The sequence below is a fragment of the Salmo trutta genome, chromosome 32 (genome assembly GCF_901001165.1).
Source record: "Salmo trutta chromosome 32, fSalTru1.1, whole genome shotgun sequence".
Lineage (NCBI taxonomy): Eukaryota > Metazoa > Chordata > Actinopteri > Salmoniformes > Salmonidae > Salmo > Salmo trutta.
Window position 1 is genome coordinate 27038562 of NC_042988.1, and position 23609 is coordinate 27062170.

General features: G+C 41.6%; 1 gene segment (V, D, J or C); it reads right to left on the minus strand.

The window, feature by feature from the left end:
* Nucleotides 1-17179: 17179 nt before the first annotated feature.
* LOC115171610 (immunoglobulin heavy variable 3-74-like) lies at nucleotides 17180-17955 on the minus strand. The segment is given in 2 exon segments: nucleotides 17180-17639; nucleotides 17744-17955. Coding segments are annotated over 2 exon segments (363 nt in total).
* Nucleotides 17956-23609: the final 5654 nt, after the last annotated feature.

Below are 23609 nucleotides of genomic sequence, written 5' to 3' on the forward strand. Positions count from 1 at the left end.
TGATACAAAAAATATTAGCAGATTATAAAGCTCATTGTACAGAGATGCCTAACATTATCCAGCTGTATAAGTCAGTTTTTTTTACATTGACAACACATTAGAGTATTTATAGTTTTCACAGTTATTAAATATTCTTCCCCGCACTGATATTCCCTTTAATTATACAGTATATAGTATATACTGTATAATTACTCATTGTACAGTATATTATACTGTATATCCTCTACTTATGCAAATTTTACTACCCTTCTCCACCTCGTCCCTATATAAAAACCTCTCTGTATCTGAGAGTCCTAGTACATCCCTCTGAGTCCTGGAGAGGAGAGAAGAGCAGCTCCCACCAGTTCAACTTCAACACAAACCATGTTCCCTGCATCTCTGCTGCTGTTGGTAACTGCATCATGTGTCTCTTTTTTAAAAAGATTTATGGTGAATAAATTGACTAATTTAACAACATCTGTGGTTTCTTTCAACAGGTGTTCAGAGTCAGACATTGACTGAGTCTGGACCAGTGGTTAAAAAGCCTGGAGAATCACACTAACTGACCTGTACAGCCTCTGGTTTAGATATAAATGGCTACTGGATGGGTTGGATCAGACAGGCTCCTGGGAAAGGACTGGAGTGGATTGCAGCTATTACCAGCAGTGATGGTGGCAGCACTTACTACCCCCAGTCAGTTCAGAGGCGGTTCACCATCTCCAGAGACAACAGCAAGCAGCAGGTGTATCTCCAGATGAACAGCCTGAAGACTGAAGACTCTGCTGTTTATTATTGTGCCAAAGACACAGTGACACAGGAGGCTGCAGCGACGTACAAAAACTGGTCAACACTGATCTCAGTATGAGTCTCTAAAATTAGTCTATGGTTCACTCTGTCAGCATCAACTGCATGTCAACAACACACACACTGGTTGAGACATACCGTACTCTCACCTACAGGTCATATGCTCAATTATATCTAAAATATTGAAGTATTAAAAACACATTCTTTTAAAAAATTATATAAATAAAAATGTAATTGGCCGAGTATAGATCATTGAGGGACAGATTGTTATATTCTGTGCTATTTCAAGTAACATTAAAAACAATAATAATTGTTTTTATGGTAATAAGATGCTGTAAACAAAGTGAGATTCTAAAGTTGGTAATGCAGGTTGTTGCAGCTCATACCAATCAATCTACTCAACATGTCAGTGTGATACTAGTTGATTCTCTCTCTTCTTATACCAACTTCTCTCAGCTGTATGCAAAGTTCCACTCCTCTTCTCTCAGTATATAAAGAAAATGTGTATCTGTATTTCACTCAATTGGAATAAACAAGTGCAGCTCCCACCAGTCTAAGTTCAACACAAACCATGCTTCCTGTTATCTGCTGCTACTGCTGGCAGGGGCCTCCTGTGAGTTTTTGGGAGCGATATATGAAAAAACAACAGAGGAATAGTATTCAGTCAAATGAATTGGAAAATATAATTCACTGAAGGTTGTATATCGTTTAGAATGTTTTATTTTACAGGTGTGTTTTGTCAGACTGAACTCACACAGCCAGGCTCTATGACCCTGCAGCCTGGACAGCCTCTATGACCCTGCAGCCTGGACAGCCTCTGACCCTCTCCTGTAAGGTCTCTGGGTATTCTTTAACAAGCACCAGCTACTGTACAGGTTGGGTTTGACAGCCTGCAGGAAAAGCACTGGAGTGAGTTGGAGAAATATGTGGCAGTGGTAACATATATTATAGTGATAAGCTGAAAAACAAGTTCAGTATCTCCAGAGACACTTCCAACAGCACAGTAACTTTAACAGGATAGAGTCTGCTGACTGAAGACACAGCTGTGTGTTATTGTGCTCAAAGACCACAGTGATACAAACCAACACAGGACCTTTACAAAAACTGAATATTCATTACAATCAAGCACAAGTGCAACATATGCCCCTGAGTTAAATATACTATAATATTATCAATTGAAGAACTGCTCTATAAAATAAAACTTCTTATTGATATATTGGCACAATAAGTGGCTATGTCACTGTAACATGTACAACTTAATTCTTCACCAAAACATTTCTCAATAGTACTGACATATGTAGTGTTTAGACTCCCATTGTATTGGAGTCTGATATAACTGCCATCCACAGACCATCTACCTCAGTCATGACAAGTAGTCCCAGTCTATGTTCCTCCTTTTACAGAATATTAGAACCATCCCACAATGAGAGTTCTAGAATGTGTGTCCCTCTTGACTCTCATCTCAGGTGAGTTAACTGTGTTTTTTTCTGTCCAGTGTAGGAGAGAGGAGAGGATCTGTGCTACTTGGCTGGAGGGTCACAGTCAACTAAACTCTCTGTCTGTCTGTTTTTCAGCTGTTCAGGGGCAGTCACTCACCTCCTCTGAGCCAGTGGTGAAGAGACCTGGAGAGCCAGTAACACTGTCCTGTACTGTGTCTGGATTCTCCATGGGTAGCTACTACATGCACTGGATCCGTCAGAAACCAGGGAAAGGACTTGAGTAAATTGGATACATTTACAGTGACACTGCTTATTATGCGCAGTCTCTCCAGGACCAGTTCACCATCACCAAAGACATCTCCAAAAACCAGCTGTACTTAGAGGTGAAAGCCTGAAGACTGAAGACTCTGCTGTTTATTATTGTGCCAGAGACACAGTGACAGAGGAGGCTGCAGCACCTTACAAAAACTGATCAACACTGAACCCAGTATGAGAGGCAATGAGGCACTTCTGTTGTTCAGACACACTCTCTATTAGAGAGCAGAAAGACTGAAACGTAATGGAAAAAACATTGAAATCAATATTATCCTCTTAAAATAATCCACACATATTATAACCTGAAAAGCACATTATTTACATGAGCCCAAAGTCAACTTTACAGAATTGAGTTAATTTTAGCTGTTACTGTAATGTGGTTCTGTGTGTAGCTGGTGTAGAGAGTCAGGCGCAGGACAGCAGAAATGAGTAAACAACGTACTTTACTCAAAATACAAAAATACAAGGCAAAATATACGAGCCCACAAATAACGGACCGATTTACAAAGAACAATACCTCACAAACAAACATGGGGAACAGAGGGTTAAATAATAAACAGGTAATTGGGTGAGTGAAACCAGGTGTGTAAGACTAAGACAAAACAATGGAAAATGAAAAGTGGATGGGCGGTGGCTAGAAGGCTGGTGACGTCGACCGCCGAACGCCGCCCGAACAAGGAGAGGGACCGACTTCGGCGGAAGTCGTGACAGTTACGTTTTGAATATCTTTATCAGACAGAATTATATTAATGTGATCAGCAAACAGAAATATACTAAAACTAAAAACAGTAATGGACCAACTATAGATCCTTGGGGAACTGCACAATAGATTACAAAGAGGGGATAAGCAGTAACAGATACATCTAAATCAATACTACTTGTATTGTCCCAGATAGGGAAATGCACTTCTTTCTGTGCTGTTCAGCCCTGTATAAAATGTCAAACATATCTAGTCTGAACATCTCACATGTAAAATCTGTAAAACAGAGAGCAGAATAAAGGACAGGAAGGAATCAAAGAATAGAGCAGAATATCTCTCATTCTCTATTTAAGCCTCCAGAGGGAGGTGTATGCAAAGTCTCCCTCCTCTCCATCTCTTTATAATTAGATACTCAGCACTGACCTTCTCATTATAGGTAGCTTGGACTGACATTACAGCAAGCCCTGCACTAACCTGCCTATCACAGAACAATGGAACCGATGACTGTCTGGTGTTTAGTAGTCGTGGTTCATATACAGTAAGTGAGAATGTGTTATCTTCAACAGTGTCTTCAACAGTGCAAGTATTCAGTAAACGTATTCTACACAGCTCATAATGACCTGTTTCTAAACTGCTTATTAAGAACAGATAACTAAAACATAGTGATCGGTGGAAGTGATGTTAATAATAATAATAATAATAATACATGTGACATATATAGAGCTTTTCAAGGACCCACAACTTCTTATTGATACACTGGCACAATACGTGTCTATGTCACTACTACATGAACACCTTGAGTCTTCACCAAAACATTTCTCAATAGTACCAATATACGTAGTATTTAGACCACTAGAGCTACGGGGAGAAACGTTTAACACCATAGAGATGCAAATGTGTTTCTGTTCACATAGACCCAAGTTCTCCTCCCATTTCAGTAGTCTGATATAACTGCCCTCCGCAGACCATCTACCTCAGTCACGACGACCACTCCCAGTCTGTGCTCCTCCTTTCACAGAATTTTAGATCTGTCACACAATGAGAGTTCTAGAATGTGTGTTCCTCCTGGCTCTCATCTCAGGGGAGTTAACTGGAGCTATGCTACTTGGCTGGTGGGTCACAGTCATGTAAACTCACTCACCTCCTCTGAGCCAGTGGTGAAGAAACCTGGAGAGTCAGTAACACTGTCCTGTACAGTGTCTGGATTCTCCATGGGTAGCTACTACATGCACTGGATCCGTCAGAAACCAGGGAAAGGACTGGAGTGGATTGGACACATTGACACTGGCACTGGCACTATATTTGCCCAGTCCCTCCAGGGCTAGTTCACCATCACCAAAGACAGCTCCAAAAAAGGTGAAAAGTCTGAAGACTGAAGACTCTGCTGTTTATTATTGTGCCAGAGCCACAGTAACACAGGAGGCTGCAGCACCGTACAAAAACTTATCAACATTGATCTCAGTATGAGAGGCAATGAGGCACTTCTGTCCTCTTAGAGTTCCCCTAGGATAGGGGGCACCACAGCGCATTTTGAAAAAAATTCGTGCCCATTTTAAACGGCCTACTACTCAATCTCAGAAGCTAGGATATGCATATAATTAATACTTGTGGATAGAAAACACCCTAAAGTTTCTAAAACTGTTTGAATGGTGTCTGTGAGTATAACAGAACTCATATGGCAGTCAAAACCCTGAGACAGATCGAAACAGGAAGTGGAATTCTGAATTGCGGACTCAACTTCATCACGTTGCCTATTAATCACACCGTGAGCTATGGTTCATTGAGCACTTCCTATTGCTTCCACTAGATGTCCCCAGTCTTTACAAAGTGGTTTGAGCCTTCTACTGTGGAAACTGACAGAATGACACGCTGTTGAAATTGGTCACAGGAGGAGGGCCATCACCATTATGACGCCGGCGGCCCTGTCTACCCCCTCCTTTCGAAACGTTTTGAAACACATTACAATCGTCCCCCTCGAATCTTATTGGCTCTCTTGTTGAAACAGGCCCTGAAGATTTATGTTATACAACGTTTGACATGTTTGAACGAACCTAAATGGGGAAAAAATGTTTTTTTTCGAAATAGCTGTCCCGCGCCCGACTGAGCATTTGGATTAGCCTTCAGACGCGCTAACAACAGCAAGCTAATGGAACATAAAGGATGGAATTTTTCGAATGAAAATACATTTATTGTGGACCTGGGATTCCTGGAAGTGCTTTCTGATGAAGACAACCAAAGGTAAGGGATTATTGACAATAGTATCCAAGACTAGATGTGATATGCGATTGTTCCAAGATGGCGCAGAGCTGTATTTACTAGGTAATTTTCTGAGTATCGCATCCCCTTTTATCGCAAAGTGTGATTACCCAGTAAAGTTATTTTTAAATCTGGTATTACAGGTGCTTTCAAGAGATATTCATCTATAAATCTTAGAATGACAATATTACATTTTAAAATGTTTTCGAATGGTAATTGAGTAAATTGTAGCACTGTTTCCCCGGATGCATTTGAGGGAAAATAGTTAGTCAACGTTACGTGCCGATGTAAAATGCTGTTTTTATATATAAATATGAACTTTATTGAACAAAAGAATGCATGCATTGTGTAACATGATGTCCTAGGTGTGTCATCTGATGAAGTTTGTAAAAGGTTAGTGCTGCATTTAGCTGTTTTTTGGTTATTTGTGATGCATGTGGTTGGTCGGAAAATGGCTATGTGGCTACTTTTACGATATACTCCTCTAACATAATCTAATGTTTTGCTTTTCCTGTAAAGCCTTTTGAAATCGGACAACGTGGGTCGATTCAGGAGAGGTGTATCTATAAAACGAAATGAGACAGTCCTATATTTGAAAAAATATATATATTCAATTTCGTTATGCTAATGTCGATAGGAGTTTTTCGCTGGATGTTCGTCCCGCTTACGGGACGAGAGCGTCATTAAACAAACACACTGCTCAACAGTAGTGGAAAACACACTGTCCACTGACATCAACGTTATCCACATAAAACATCCACACACATTATAAACAGTGAAAAACATACTATTTACAATAACACAGAAGGACATCTTATGCAACAGACTTCATATTAGCTATTATGTTTTGAACATCTTTATTGGACAGAATTGTATTAATTATGATCATCATACAGAAACACACTCAAACTACAGTAATGAACCAATTATAGACCCTTGAGGAATTACATAATAGACTTCCAAAAAGGGTCCCACATAGCCAAATATTCTTGTTCTGTGCTGTTCTGCATTGTATAAAATAAAAATAACATATCTAGTCTGAACATCCCACATGAAAAATCTGAAAATAAGAGAGTGAAGAATGCTGATAATTTTCATGCCAGCTTGTAGTGTATTAAAGGTTTAAAAAGTATTGTAAAGTATTTGATTTCCACTTTAAAATGTCAGTTGATTTGCCCTAACAAAAAATGTATCACTCCCAAGCTGCTGCACGAGAGCTTGGTCTTAATGAGTCGATGATAAGACGTTGGAAACAGCAGCGTCTTATCAGTGCAAAAAGACAACTAAAGCTTTCAGAGTAAAGAAAAGCAGATGGCCCGAACTAGAAAATGAGCTCGAAGACTTGGTCAACACACAGAGAGCAGATGGCCGAGGTGTTTCAACTGTGCAGATCCGACTGAAAGCCAAAACAATCGCCACCGCAGTGAAGTTTGAGGATTTTAGAGGTGGACCATCGTGGTGTCTCAGATTTATGAGACGTAAAGGCCTGTCCATCAGGGTACAGACGAGTCTGTGTCAGCAGCTCCCTCCCGACTACGAGGAAAAAGTTTCAAACTTCCGCAAATTCACTGATGCAAAGATAGCGGATTGACCCGCACGACATCATAAATATGGATGAGGTTCCTCTGATGTTTGACCTGCCTCTCACTCGGACTGTCAACAGGAAAGGCGAATCATCCGTCAAGCTGAAAACAACATGGCAAGAAAAAACGCACTTCACCTGTGTTCTGAGCTGCACGGCATCGGGAGAAAAGCTTCCACCGATGGTGATTTTTAAACGCACGGCGATACAAAAAAAAAATTCCCGAGAGGAATTGTTGTGAAAGTCAACAAGAAGGATGGATGACGGAAAGCCTAATGCATGAATGGCATGCTGAGTGTTACGGCAAGCGACCGGGAGGATTCTTTCACAGGAACAAGGCATTGCTCATTTTGGACAGCATGAGGGCCCACATAACAGATTCGGTGAAAGAAGCCATCAAGAGGACAAACTCAATTCCAGCTGTGCTTCCTGGGGGCACAACAAAGTATTTGCAGCCACTCGACATCAGTGTAAATCGTGCATTTAAGGTGGCGCTCCGTGTTCAGTGGGAGGCTTGGATGACAAGTGGGGAGAAATCCTTCACTAAAACGGGCCGCAAGCGAAGAGCAACTTATGTTCAAGTCTGCCAGTGGGTCCTGACAGCATGGAGCATTGTCAAAAAATCCACTATCATCAACGGGTTTCGAAAGGCTGGACTGCTGCGTGTTGAAGAGGGCTCAGCGGGGGATTTGCCTCCGGATGAAAGTGACGAGAGCGACAATGAAAACGATCCAATATCGGATGAAGCAATTCTGAGGCTATTCAACTCCGACACCGAAGGAGAGGTCTTCAGTGGTTTCAGTGCACAGGAGGAGGAAGATAGTGACCAATGACTTTCTTGGTAGGCTACTGTTTACTGCAAATTTTTAATTTTTTGTTACAAGCCGTGTTTCGTTAAAGCCTATTTATTTTTGTTACAAGCCGTGTTTCGTTAAAGCCTATTTATTTTTATTACAAGCCGTGTTTCGTTAAAGCCTATTTATTTTTGTTACAAGCCGTGTTTCGTTAAAGCCTATTTATTTTTGTTACAAGCCGTGTTTCGTTAAAGCCTATTTATTTTTGTTACAAGCCGTGCTTCGTTAAAGCCTATTTATTTTTGTTACAAGCCGTGCTTTGTTAAAGCCTATTTATTTTTGTTACAAGCCGTGTTTCGTTAAGGCTATTTATTATTGTTACAAGCCGTGTTTCGTTAAAGCCTGTGTAAAGTTCATTTGTTTCAATGTACAGGTAGGCACCTGCGGCTTATAGACATGTGCGGCTTATTTATGTTCAAAATAATAATAAATAAAAAATTCAGTGGGTGCGGCTTATATTCAGGTGCGCTTAATAGTCTGTAAATTACCGTAGTCTGAACATCCCACATGAAAAATCTGAAAATAAGACAGTGAAGAATGCTGATAATTTTCATGCCAGCTTGTAGTGTATTAAAGGTTTAAAAAGTATTCTAAAGTTTTTGATTTCCACTTTAAAATGTCAGATTTGATTTGCCCTAACAAAAAATGTATCACTCCCAACAAAAAATGTCCATTAATTACAATCCACTGTCAGGGTTGTCGTTGGTAATGGAGGACCAAAACGCAGCATGTATGTGTAAGCTCATCTTGACGTTTATTTAACTCAGAATGAACGTACAAAAATACCAAACAAGCGAACGAACAGTCTGGCAAGGCACAAGGCTAAACACAGAAAAATCTCCCACAAACACACAGACAAACACACCCAACTAATATAGGACTTCCAATCAAAGGCAACACCACACAGCTGCCTTCAATTGGAAGTCCACCCCAATTAACTCAACATAGAAACAGACTACCTAGACTAAACATAGAATACATGAATCTCAAACAGTGCCCAAAAACCCCCGGAATACTAAATCAAAATGCCCTTACTACAAAACCACCACCCTGAACCACATAAAACAAATACCCTCTGCCACGTCCTGACCAAACTACAATAACAATTAACCCTTATACTGGCCAGGACGTGACATCCACATAATAATTCAAATTTCTGGTTCCTGCAGGATTATTTCCTGCTGTAGAAAACTGGCTCAAATATAGATCCTACATCTGTATCCCACTCAGTCTCTATTTAAGTCTCTAGAAGACAGTCGATGCAAAGTCTCCTCCCCTTCATCCCTTTATAAACAGTCACTCAGCTCTGGTCTTTTCATTATAAGCAGCTTGGACTGACTTACAACAAGTCCTATATTAGCTAATACTGAACAATGGAACATATGATTATCTGCAGTTTAGTTCTCATGGTGATGTCCATACACAGTAAGTAAAACATTACACATTGGTGACTGAAGAATGGCTGAGTTGTTTAACTCGAAATCAGTGTAAATACCACATCTTCAACTGAGTGTTTTTTTTTGTTGCAGGTGTTTGTTGTGATATAAGGCTGGAGCAGTCTCCTCCTCAAGTGAAAAGACCTGGAGACACTGTTAAACTGTCCTGTACAATCTCTGGTTTCTCAATGAGTGGCTACTGGATACACTGGATGAGGCAGAACCAAGGCAAAGCCCTGGAGTGGATCGGGAGAATGAATAGCAATTCTCCATACTACTCAGACTCCCTTAAAGACCAGTTCACCCTGACTGAGGACGTCTCCACAAGCACACAGTTCTTAGAGGTCAAGAGTCTGAGATCAGAGGACTCTACTGTTTATTATTGTGCCCGAGAGACACAGTGACTGAAGCTGGTGAAGCAGCTGTACAAAAACCCATACCCCCTAACAACATGGTAAGCTGGTGTACTACTTCCTTTCTTTGTGTCACACTAGACTAATACTCAGTATCATTACTGTAAAGAATTCAACAACAACAATATCACAAAACACTACACAATAAAAGAGTCTAGCTCTGACACTCAAACTACCCAATCAAACTATATTTTGTCCAGTCTGGTCAAGCTTTCTTGTTGTCACATGAACAAGTGTTTAAAGGCCAAGTGAAGTCAAAAACATGATTTTCTTGTGTATTATATATATATATATATTTCCACACTATAAGTTTGGAATAATACTGTGAAATTGTGAAAATGATCATAATGCCATTTTAGTGTAAGATTGTTTTTAAAACACTGCCTGAAACTTGTTGCCTTCCATGGGAGTTGTGGCCTTCCATGGGAGTTGTGGCCTTCCATGGTGACATCACCATGCAGTAAATTAGTTAATAGACCAATAAGAAGGACAGTCCAAACCTTTGCCAAAAACAGCACATTTTCTGTTTCCCCTCCCCACTCAAACCGCTCCCAGACAGTCCTAGCAAAATTCTTGCTTGAGAAATTGCTCTTTGCTATGAAGATATTTTTTACAATATTAATTGAAAACAGTCACATTATTGCTACCCAGAAATTAGATAATCATTTTGAGATAAAAACGGCTCCATTGAACCTTTAACAAACTATTCAGGTCTTATGAATCTGTTCCCCATTTCTGAATTCTATATTTAATCTCTGTGTGATCTTTTCACCCTGTGAGGAGGAGTCAATGCAAAACTCTGAGCTTTTCCATCACTACTTATCTCACTACAGAGTGGAGGAGAGGGACTGAAGCTCTGACAAGACTGACAAACAGAAACACATCTAATAACTAATAATAATTCATCATGACATTTACTATTGTGGTTCTACTGATAACAATGGGCTTGACAGGTGAACACTATTACACTGTTTTTATTTGTAAAACAATGTTAGCTGAGTTTTTGAGTCAAGGTATTTTATCAAATTATACTTTGTTTCCACAGATGTTCAGAGTCAGACATTGACTGATTCTGGACCAGCGGTTAAAAAGCCTGGAGAACACCACCAACTGACCTGTACAAGTATGGGTAGCTGGAGCTCAATGTGGCGACCGAAGTATGGGTGAGTGGGTGTGTCAAAATGAGTGGGTGTATGGAAAGCGAATCAGCTAATTGGGCAGATTTGTTGCCACTCAAGACTGTTTTGCGTGGCTGATTGGGCTGCACTATGAGTCAACAGTAAGCCAGCGACCGTGCTCCAGTGTTGTCCCTGACGAATTAATGCGCTTCCTACAGGGTACCAAGGTCGTGTCGCCAGCGGTAGCTACGTGGCATTATATTTCAAGTAGGATAGCAGCCTACACAATAAATAACAAATATTTTAACCATCTAGATGTCACCTTTATACATACATACAGTCTACTACTCAATGGGGAGGGCATGAAAAGCTACAACATGGTAACAATATCGGGACACAGTGCCCTTTGGACCGTAATTATCGCCGGAGGAACTGTGGATCGTCGCCGGAAACTCCGGACTGTAGGTCGTCGCCGGAAGCTCTGGACCGTGGGTCGTCGCCGGGAACTCCGGACCGTAGATCGCCACAGAAGGCTCCGGACCGGGAACCGTCGCTGGAGGCCCCAGACCGCCGACTGTCGCTGGAGGCTCTGGACCGCAGACCGTTGCTGGAGGCTCTGGACTGGGAACCATCGCTGGAGGCTCCGGACCGCCGACTGTTACTGGAGGCTCTGGACCGCAGACCGTCGCTGGAGGCTCTGGACCGGGAACCGTCGCTGGATGCTCCGGACTGGGGAGCGTTGCTGGTGGCTCCAGACTGGGGAGCGTCGCTGGAGGCTCCGGACTGGGGAGCGTCGCTGGAGGCTCCGGACTGGAGAGTGTCGCTGGAGGTTCCGGACTGGGGACCGTCGCTGCAGGCTCCGTGCCATGGATCCTCACTACAGGTTCCGCGCCATGGATCATCACTGGAGGCTTTGTGCCACGGATCATCACTGGAGGCTCCGGGCCATGGGTTATCACTGGAATCTTCGTGCCATGGATCATCCCTACAGGCTCCAGGCCATGGATCATCACCGGAGGCTTCGTGCCATGGATTATCACTGGAGGCTTCGGACCATAGATCATCACTGGAGGCTTCCTACGTGGAGCTGGAACCAGTCTCACCGGACTGGGAGACGCACAGGATATACTGGGCCGTGGAGGCGCACTTGAGGTCTGGAGCTCAGGGCTGGCACACCCAGTCCTAGCTGGATGTCCACTTTTGCCCAGCAAGGGCGGAGCGCCGGCACAGGATGAACAGGTTTGTGCTGATGAATGGGGGGTACCGTGCATAGAGCTGGCGCAGGATAACCTGGGCCGAAGAGACGCACTGGAGATCAGGAACGCTGAGCCGGCACACTTCTTCCTGGCTCACGGCCAACTCTAGCACAGCAACTGTGAGGAGCTTGCACCGAGGGCACCAGGCTGTGAGTGCGTTCTGGCGACACAGTGCGCATCACCGCATCACACGGTGCTTGCTCGGTCACTCGCTCCCCACGGTAAGCACGGGGAGTTGGCTCAGGTCTCAACCTCGACTTTGCCAATCTCCCCGTGTGCCCCCCCCCAAAAAAAACATTTTTGGCGCTGCCTCTCGGGCTTCTGTGGTTGATTCCCCCGGTCCTGCTTGGCCTTCTTGTGGTGGGTTATTCTGTCACGTGTGCTGTCTTCAAATTCCCTGTCATATATGAGCCAAGGCTCAGCGTGCCGGTAATTCCACATCTTTATTTGAAGAAAACCGAACCAAAACAATGAACAGGTAAACCGAAAGAAACATGACGCAACTGTGGCGAACACACAGAAAATAATAATAACCCACAAACACAGGTGGGGAAAAGGCTGCCTAAATATGATTCCTAATCAGAGACAACGATAGACAGCTGCCTCTGATTAGGAACCATACTTGGCCCAACACAAAGAAATACAAAAACATAGAACGCCCACCCACCTATCACACCCTGACCTAACTAAACAGAGAAAACACAGCTCTCCTAGGTCAGAGCGTGACATTAGATGTCTGTGACCCTCCAGCCAAGTAGCACAGCTCCTCTCCTCTCTCCTACACTGGTATGAAATAACTCCAGTTAACTCACCTGTGATGAGAGCCAGGAGGAACACACATTCTAGAACTCTCATTGTGGGTAAATACTAAGATTCTCGAAACAAAGGAGGAGACTGGGAGTGGCAGTTGTGACTGAGGGAGATGGTCTGTGGGGTTCAGTTATTATAGCAGACTATTGGAATGGGAGGAGACGTAGGCTCTTGGAACACAGAACATTTGCATCTTCATGGTGTTAAATGGCTGTTCCTTTAGAATTGTTGGTCTATATACTACATATCTTGCCAGTTATGAAATGTATTGGACTTGGTGAAGACTCATGGTGTAGACCCTGCTGTTTGTTATTGTGCCAATGTATCAGTAAGAACATTTTACATTTTGTTTTATAGAACTTGATTTGAACAAATACAGTCCTACTGTTTTTATGTCTCTACTGGTGGTAAATAAATGCCTTACTGTTGTGTTGTGCTTGATTCATTCCATGGGTATAGGGTTTTTGTACTGGTCTGTTGCTGGTTTGTATCACTGTGGCCACCGAGCACAATAATACACAGCTGTGTCTTCAGTCTGCAGATTCTGTCCTTTTAAAAACACTGTGTTGCTGGAAGTGTCTCTTGTGACACTGAACCTGTCTTTTAGGGAACTTTGAGAGTTTGAGCTTCCATCATAATAGATGGTCCAAATCCATTCAAGTGCTTTTCCTACAGGCTGTCGGATCCAGCCTATTCCATAGAGGTTGGTGCTATCAGTCAGAGAATAACCAGAGACTTTACAGGTGATGCTCAAAGATTCTCCAGACTTTACATCCAATGAGCTTGGTTGGGTGAACTCAAGTCCACAGTGTACACCTGTCAATGGAAGAATAAGAATTAAAACAATCTATGGATTTTACAGAGTAATCAAAAAAGTAATTTGACAGTGTAAGCTATCGATACAGAATCACAAATAAGGTTTTTAGTTTCAAAAACTAAAATCGAAAGAGACTCACATGATGCAGCTGTCAGCAGCAGCAGCAGAGATGCAGGGAACATGATTTGTGTTGAAGCTGAATTGGTGGGAGCTGGATTGTTAACTCTGAGTGAAAGAGAAACATACACTCCACTTTATATCAATAGAGAAAGGGGGTGTAACTTTGCATAGACCTGAGTGAGCTATTAGTATAAGAAGAGTGTACATAAATAACTTGTTTTGAAATAAATACGTTGATTGACTTTTATAAGCTGAACCAACCTGCATAATGAATTGTAAAACAGGGGTGTAACTTTGCATAGACCTTAGAGATTTAGGTATATTTTAACAATTACATTAAACTTTTAATACTTAAGTATATTTAAAACCAAATGCTTTTAGACTTTTACTTAAGTAGTACTTTACCTGGCAACTTTCACTTTTACTTTAGTTATTTTCTATTAAGGTATCTTTACCTTTACTCAAGTATGACAATTGAGTACTTTTTCCACCAGTGTATATAACTATATAGTATCAAAAACAAAAGTCTGATTGACTGTTATAAACTGAACCAACCTGCATTATGAACTGTTAAATTAAATACACATTTGAGTGAAATGTGGATTCTCTCTTTGTTTACAGCATGTTATTATAACACAATAATTAATGTTATCAATGTTTTTGCGAATTGAACAGAATGTATTAATCATGTATAAAATTATTAGTCAGTTTATAAAAATATCTAATAATTGAATATAGGAACTTTTGGTGTCCATCAATGATCTGTATTTGGCCCATTAGACATTAACTTTTATTTAGATTTATTTTATTGAGTTTTCTTCATAAATGTTATTTGATCCCAAAAAATGGCAGGTACATACATGTTTTTATATGTTTTCATGTATTATTTTGAATATAGTTGAGAATATGATCTGTCTATGATAGTATGATATGTGTCGATCAGTGTGTGTAGTTCATGCTATGGAGTTACTGATAGAGTGGAGCACAGACTCGTCTTAAAGACTTTTATACTGAGATCAATGTTGACCCATTTTTGTACTGCGTTGCAGCCTCCTGTGTCACTGTGGCTGTCAGGTACAATAATAAAGAGACTTCAGGCTCATCATCTGGAGATACACCTGCTGCTTGCTATTGTCTCTGGAGATGGTGAACTGACCCTGAACTGACTGGGAGTAGTATTGGGTACTACCACTGGGATTGCTAATATGAGCAAATGTCGAAATTTGGTTGGAAATCAGGATTCATTGGTCAGTCTATGTCATGGAATGAGCAGGTGTTCATAATGTTTTGTACATCCAGTGAACACAATTCAATTCTCAATTGTCTCAAGGCTAAAAAGCCTTCTATAACATGTCTCCTCCCTTCATCTACACTGATTGAAGTGGATTTAACAAGTGACATCAATAAGGGATCATATCTTTCACCTGGATTCACCTGGTCAGTCTATGTCATGGAAAGATCAGGTATTCATAATGTTTTGTACACTCATTGTATAATTATTCGTTGTATATGATAATTTAATATATAAACTGTTGGTGTCCTTCAACAATCTATACTTGGCCCATTAGATATTTTAATTTACTTTGATTTGCAATTTCAGTTGTATGACTTTTCTTCATCTGCTTGATAAATAAAATGGCAGGTATGTTATGTTTTATTATTTTAGATATAATTGAGAATATGATCTGTCTATTACAGTATGACATGTGTCTCCCAGTGTGTGTCAGTGATGCCAAAGATGTTGCGTAAAGTCTCTTAGAGACTTACATCCTGAGATCAATGTTGACCAGTTTTTGTATGTTGCATTGACCAGTTTTTGTACGACGCTGCAGCCTCCTGTGTCACTGTGTCTCAGTCACAATAATAAACAGCGGAGTCTTCAGACTGTTCATCTGGAGATACACCTGCTGCTTGCTAGTGTCTTTGGAGATGGTGAACTGACCCTAAATAAACCGGAAGTAGTAGATTTCAGCACTATCATATCTTATAATGGCAATCCATTCAAGTCCTTTTCCAGGAGCCTGTCTGATCCAAGCCATCCAGTAGTCACTGAATGTAAACCCAGAGGCTGTACATGTTGAGGGGGAAGCTGCATCCCAATATGGCGACTGGTGTATGGGTGAGTGGGTGCGTTGAATGGAAAGTAGTGGGCGTGTGGAAAGTAGTAGGTGTGTCGAAAGCGCTCTGCTATAGGTTAGACGGTTTTGATTGAGCTGTTTCTTTTCTTCCGTTTCTTACCACGCCACTACAATACACTGAGCTACTGTACCGCAAGAGGTTGGACTTCTGTTTTTAAGCCAGATGATCTGAGTCGTATTTCACAGTTCTTTTAACACAAATAATTGTACAGTTTCAGTTTTAAAATTGACGATTGTTTATTTTTTTATTAAAAGTATTGATGATGGGTGTATACTGTTGCTTCATGAGTTGTATGTGTGTGCTTACTGTGACTGTCACCCTTATATTGGCTACTAATTAGCTACTTCCCACGCCGTTGCCGGACAGTAGGAAATGTCAAGTGGGAGCGAAGGGCACTGTGTCCCGATATTGTTACCATGTTGTAGCTTTTCATGCCCTCCCCATTGAGTAGTAGACTGTATGTATGTATAAAGGTGACATCTAGATGGTTAAAATATTTGTTATTTATTGTGTAGGCTGCTATCCTACTTGAAATATAATGCCACGTAGCTACCGCTGGCGACACGACCTTGATACCCTGTAGGAAGCGCATTCATTCGTCAGGGACAACACTGGAGCACGGTCGCTGGCTTATAATGTGCAATAATGTGACTGTTTTCAATTAATATTGTAAAAAATATCTTCATAGCAAAGAGCAATTTCTCAAGCAAGAATTTTGCTAGGACTGTCTGGGAGCGGTTTGAGTGGGGAGGGGAAACAGAAAATGTGCTGTTTTTGGCAAAGGTTTGGACTGTCCTTCTTATTGGTCTATTAACTAATTTACTGCATGGTGATGTCACCATGGAAGGCCACAACTCCCATGGAAGGCCACAACTCCCATGGAAGGCAACAAGTTTCAGGCAGTGTTTTAAAAACAATCTTACACTAAAATGGCATTATGATCATTTTCACAATTTCACAGTATTATTCCAAACTTATAGTGTGGAAATATATATATATATAATACACAAGAAAATCATGTTTTTGACTTCACTTGGCCTTTAAACACTTGTTCATGTGACAACAAGAAAGCTTGACCAGACTGGACAAAATATAGTTTGATTGGGTAGTTTGAGTGTCAGAGCTAGACTCTTTTATTGTGTAGTGTTTTGTGATATTGTTGTTGTTGAATTCTTTACAGTAATGATACTGAGTATTAGTCTAGTGTGACACAAAGAAAGGAAGTAGTACACCAGCTTACCATGTTGTTAGGGGGTATGGGTTTTTGTACAGCTGCTTCACCAGCTTCAGTCACTGTGTCTCTCGGGCACAATAATAAACAGCAGAGTCCTCTGATCTCAGACTCTTGGCCTCTAAGAACTGTGTGCTTGTGGAGACGTCCTCAGTCAGGGTGAACTGGTCTTTAAGGGAGTCTGAGTAGTATGGAGAATTGCTATTCATTCTCCCGATCCACTCCAGGGCTTTGCCTTGGTTCTGCCTCATCCAGTGTATCCAGTAGCCACTCATTGAGAAACCAGAGATTGTACAGGACAGTTTAACAGTGTCTCCAGGTCTTTTCACTTGAGGAGGAGACTGATCCAGCCTTATATCACAACAAACACCTGCAACAAAAAAAAACACTCAGTTGAAGATGTGGTATTTACACTGATTTCGAGTTAAACAACTCAGCCATTCTTCAGTCACCAATGTGTAATGTTTTACTTACTGTGTATGGACATCACCATGAGAACTAAACTGCAGATAATCATCTGTTCCATTGTTCAGTATTAGCTAATATAGGACTTGTTGTAATGTCAGTCCAAGCTGCATATAATGAAAAGACCAGAGCTGAGTGTCTGTTTATAAAGGGATGAAGGGGAGGAGACTTTGCATCGACTGTCTTCTAGAGACTTAAATAGAGACTGAGTGGGATACAGATGTAGGATCTACATTTGAGCCAGTTTTCTACCCACTGAATTTTTAAAAAATTATTATTTTGAACATAAATTAGCCGCACATGTCTATAAGCCGCAGGTGCCTACCGGTACATTGAAACAAATTAACTTTACACAGGCTTTAACGTAACACGGCTTGTAACAAAAATAAATAGGCTTTAACGAAACACGGCTTGTAACAAAAATAAATAGGCTTTAACGAAGCACGGCTTGTAACAAAAATAAATAGGCTTTAACGAAACACGGCTTGTAACAAAAATAAATAGGCTTTAACGAAACACGGCTTGTAACAAAAATAAATAGGCTTTAACGAAACACGGCTTGTAATAAAAATAAATAGGCTTTAACGAAACACGGCTTGTAACAAAAAATAAAAAATTAGCAGTAAACAGTAGCCTACCAAGAAAGCCATTGGTCACTATCTTCCTCCTTCTGTGCACTGAAACCACTGAAGACCTCTCCTTCGGTGTCGGAGTTGAATAGCCTCAGAATTGCTTCATCCGATATTGGATCGTTTTCATTGTCGCTCTCGTCACTTTCATCCGGAGGCAAATCCCCCGCTGAGCCCTCTTCAACACGTAGCAGTCCAGCCTTTCGAAACCCGTTGATGATAGTGGATTTTTTGACAATGCTCCACGCTGTCAGGACCCACTGGCAGTCTTGACCATAAGTTGCTCTTCGCTTGCGGCCCGTTTTAGTGAAGGATTTCTCCCCACTTGTCATCCAAGCCTCCCACTGAACACGGAGCGCCACCTTAAATGTACGATTTACACTGATGTCGAGTGGCTGCAAATACTTTGTTGTGCCCCCAGGAATCACAGCTGGAATTGAGTTTGTCCTCTTGATGGCTTCTTTCACCGAATCTGTTATGTGGGCCCTCATGCTGTCCAAAACGAGCAATGCCTTGTTCCTGTGAAAGAATCCTCCCGGTCGCTTGCCGTAACACTCCGTATGCCATTCATGCATTAGGCTTTCCGTCATTCATCCTTCTTGTTGACTTTCACAACAATTCCTCTCGGGAATTTTTCTTTTGGCATCGTCGTGCGTTTAAAAATCACCATCGGTGGAAGCTTTTCTCCCGATGCCGTGCAGCTCAGAACACAGGTGAAGTGCGTTTTTTCATGCCCAGTTGTTTTCAGCTTGACGGATGATTCGCCTTTCCTGTTGACAGTCCGAGTGAGAGGCAGGTCAAACGTCAGAGGAACCTCATCCATATTTATGATGTCGTGCGGGTCAATGGAATACTCCGCTATCTTTGCATCAGTGAATTTGCGGAAGTTTGAAACTTTTTCCTCGTAGTCGGGAGGGAGCTTCTGACACAGACTCATCTGTACCCTGATGGACAGGCCTTTACCTCTCATAAATCTGAGACACCACGATGGTCCACCTCTAAAATCCTCAAACTTCATTGCGGTGGCGATTGTTTTGGCTTTCAGTCGGATCTGCACAGTTGAAACACCTCGGCAGTCTGCTCTCTGTGTGTTGACCCAGTCTTCGAGCTCATTTTCTAGTTCGGGCCATCTGCTTTTCTTCCCTCTGAAAGCTTTAGTTGTCTTTTTGAACTGATAAGACGCTGCTGTTTCCAACGTCTTATCATCGACTCATTAAGACCAAGCTCTCGTGCAGCAGCTCTATTTCCTTTTCCAACAGCCAGATCAATCGCCTTCAACTTGAAAGCTGCATCATATGCATTTCTCCGTGTCTTTGCCATGATGAGGGTGACAAAATGACTACCATAATCAGAATGATGGGAAGTTTGAGAGCGCTTGATTTAATCTAAACAGTAAATAAAAAAGTTGTTTGACCTTAACCCGTTCGGCAATTTCGTTGGTCTAATAAAAGCTTCATGTCGCCAAAAAACTGAGCACGTCACAGAATGTGTTTTCTTGAAAAAAAAAAATTGAAAGCGAGAAAAATCCATATATTAGCCGCGTCATTGTTTAAGCCGCGAGGTTCAAAGCCTGGGAAAAAAGTTGCGGCTTATAGTCCGGAAATTACGGTAGATATGTTTATTTTTATTTTATACAATGCAGAACAGCACAGAACAAGAATATTTGGATATGTGGGACCCTTTTTGGAAGTCTATTATGTAATTCCTCAAGGCTCTATAATTGGTTCATTACTGTAGTTTGAGTGTATTTCTGTATGATGATCATAATTAATACAATTCTGTCCAATAACGATGTTCAAAACATAATAGCTAATATGAAGTCTGTTGCATAAGATGTACTTCTGTGTTATTGTAAATAGTATGTTTTTCACTGTTTATAATGTGTGTGGATGTTTTATGTGGATAACGTTGATGTCAGTGGACAGTGTGTTTTCCACTACTGTTGAGCAGTGTGTTTGTTTAAAGAACAGAAGTGCCTCATTGCCTCTCATACTGGGATCAGTGTTTATCAGTTTTTGTACGGTGCTGCAGCCTCCTGTGTCACTGTATCTCTGGCACAATAATAAACAGCAGAGTCTTCAGTCTTCAGACTTTTCACCTTTTTTGGAGTTGTCTTTGGTGATGGTGAACTGGCCCTGGAGGGACTGGGCAAATATAGTGACAGTGCCAGTGTCAATACGCCCAATCCACTCTAGACCTTTCCCTGGTTTCTGACGGATCCAGTGCATGTAGTAGCTACCCATGGAGAATCCAGACACAGTACAGGACAGTGTTACTGACTCTCCAGGTTTCTTCACCACCGGCTAGGAGGATGTGAGTGAGTTTACATGACTGTGACCCACCAGCCAAGTAGCATAGCTCCAGTTAACTCCCCTGAGATGAGAGCCAGGAGGAACACACATTCTAGAACTCTCATTGTGTGACAGACCTAAAATTCTGTAAAGGAGGAGCACAGACTGGGAGTGGTCGTCGTGACTGAGGTAGATGGTCTGCGGAGGGCACTTATATCAGACTACTGAAATGGGAGGAGAACTTGGGTCTATATGAACAGAAACACATTTGCATCTCTATGGTGTTAAATGTTTCTCCCCCTTGCGCTAGTGGTCTAAATACTACATATATTGATACTATTGAGAAATGTTTTGGTGAAGACTCAAGGTGTTCATGTATTGTACCAGTGTATCAATAAGAAGTTTTGGGTCCTTGAAAAGCTCTATATATGTCACATGTATTATTATTATTATTATTACCATCACTTCCACCGATCACTATGTTTTAGTTATCTGTTCTTAATAAGCAGTTTAGAAACAGGTCATTATGAGCTGTGTAGAATACGTTTACTGAACACTTGCACTGTTGAAGACACTCATGAAGATAACACATTCTCACTTACTGTATATGAACCATGACTACTAAACACCAGACAGTCATCAGTTCCATTGTTCTGTGATAGGCAGGTTAGTGCAGGGCTTGCTGTAATGTCAGTCCAAGCTACCTATAATGAGAAGGTCAGCGCTGAGTATCTAATTATAAAGAGATGGAGAGGAGGGAGACTTTGCATACACCTCCCTCTGGAGGCTTAAATAGAGAATGAGAGATATTCTGCTCTATTCTTTGATTCCTTCCTTCCTGTCCTTTATTCTGCTCTCTGTTTTACAGATTTTACATGTGAGATGTTCAGACTAGATATGTTTGACATTTTATACAGGGCTGAACAGCACAGAAAGAAGTGCATTTCCCTATCTGGGACAATACAAGTTGTATTGATTTAGATGTTATTATTGTAAAAACAATAACAAACAGCAACTTGCCCAAGCCTCCCCCATTTCTCCTTCACCCATATCCAGATAGCTGATGTATTGAAAGAGCTGCAAAATCTGGACCCCTACAAATCAGCTGTGCTAGACAATCTGGACCCTCTCTTTTTAAAATTATCCGCCGAAATTGTTGCAACCCCTGTTACAAGCCTGTTCAATCTCTCATTCGTATCGTCTGAGATTCCCAAAGGTTGGAAAGCTGCCGCGATCATCCCCCTCTTCAAAGGGAGAGACACTCTAGACCCGAACTTTTACAGACCAATATCTATCCTACCCTGCCTTTCTAAAGTCTTTGAAAGCCAAGATAACAAATAGATCACCAACCGCTTCGAATCCCACAGTACCTTCTCCGCTATGCAATCTGGTTTCTGAGCTGGTCATGGGTGCACCTCAGCCATGCTCAAGATCCTAAATGATATCATAACTGCCATCGATAAAAGACAATGCTGTGAATCCATCTTCATCGACCTGGTCAAGGTTTTCGACTCTGTCAATCACAGCATTCTTATCGGCAGACTCAACAGCCTTGGGTTCTCAAATGACTGCCTCGCCTGGTTCACCAACTGCTTCTCAGATAGAGTTCAGTGTGTCAAATCGGAGGGCCTGTTGTCCGGGCCTATGACAGTCTCTATGGGGGTGCAACAGGGTTATATTTTCGGGCCGACTCTCTTCTCTGTTTACATCAATGATGTCGCTCTTGCTGCTGGTGATTCTCTACTCCACCTCTACGCAGATGACACCATTCTGTATACTTTTGGCCCTTCTTTAAACACTGTGTTATTAACAAACCTCCAGACGAGCTTCAATGCCATACAACCCTCCTTCCGTGGCCTCCAACTGCTCTTAAATGCAAATAAAACTAAATGCATGCTCTTCAACCGATTGCTGCCCACATCCGCCCGCCCGTCTAGCATCACTACTCTGGACGGCTCTGACTTAGAATATGTGGACAACAACAAATACCTAGGTGTCTGGTAAGACTGTAAACTCCCCTTCCAGACTCACATTAAGCATCTCCAATCCAAAATTAAATCTAGAATCGGCTTGCTATTTTGTAACAAAGCATCCTTCACTCATGCTGCCAAACATACCCTCGTAAAACTGACTATTCTACCGATCCTTGACTTCGGCGATGTCCTTTACAAAATAGCCTCCAACACTCTACTCAGCAAATTGGATGTACTCTATCACAATGTCATCCGTTTTGTCACCAAAGCCCCATATGCTACCCACCACTGCGACCTGTATGCTCTCATTGGCTGGCCCTCTCTTCATATTCGTCGCCAAACCCACTGGCTCCAGGTCATCTATAAATCTTTGATCGGTAAAGCCCCGCCTTATCTCAGCTCACTGGTCACCATAGCAGCACCCACCCGTAACACATGCTCCAGCAAGTACATTTCACTGGTCATCCCCAAAGCCAACTCCTCCTTTGACTGCCTTTCCTTACAGTTCTCTGCTGCCAATGACTGGAACAAATTGCATAAATCACTGAAGCTGGAGTCTTATATCTCCCTCACTAACTTTAAGCATCAGCTGTCAGAGCAGCTTATCGATCACTGCACCTGTACACAGCCCGTCTGTAAATAGTCCACCCAACTACCTCATCCCTATATTGTTATTTATTTTTTGCTCCTTTGCACCCCAGTATCTCTACTTGCACATTCATCTTCTGCACATCTATCACTCCAGTGTTTAATTGCTAAATTGTAATTATTTTGCCACTATGGCCTATTTATTGCCTTACATCCCTGATCTTACTACATTTGCACATACTGTATATAGACACTGTATTTCTATTGTGTTATTGACTGTATGCTTGTTTATCCCATGTGTAACTCTGTGCTGTTTGTGTCGCACTGCTTTTGCTTTATCTTTGCCAGGTCTCAGTTGTAAATGAGAACTTGTTCTCAATTGGCCTACCTGGTT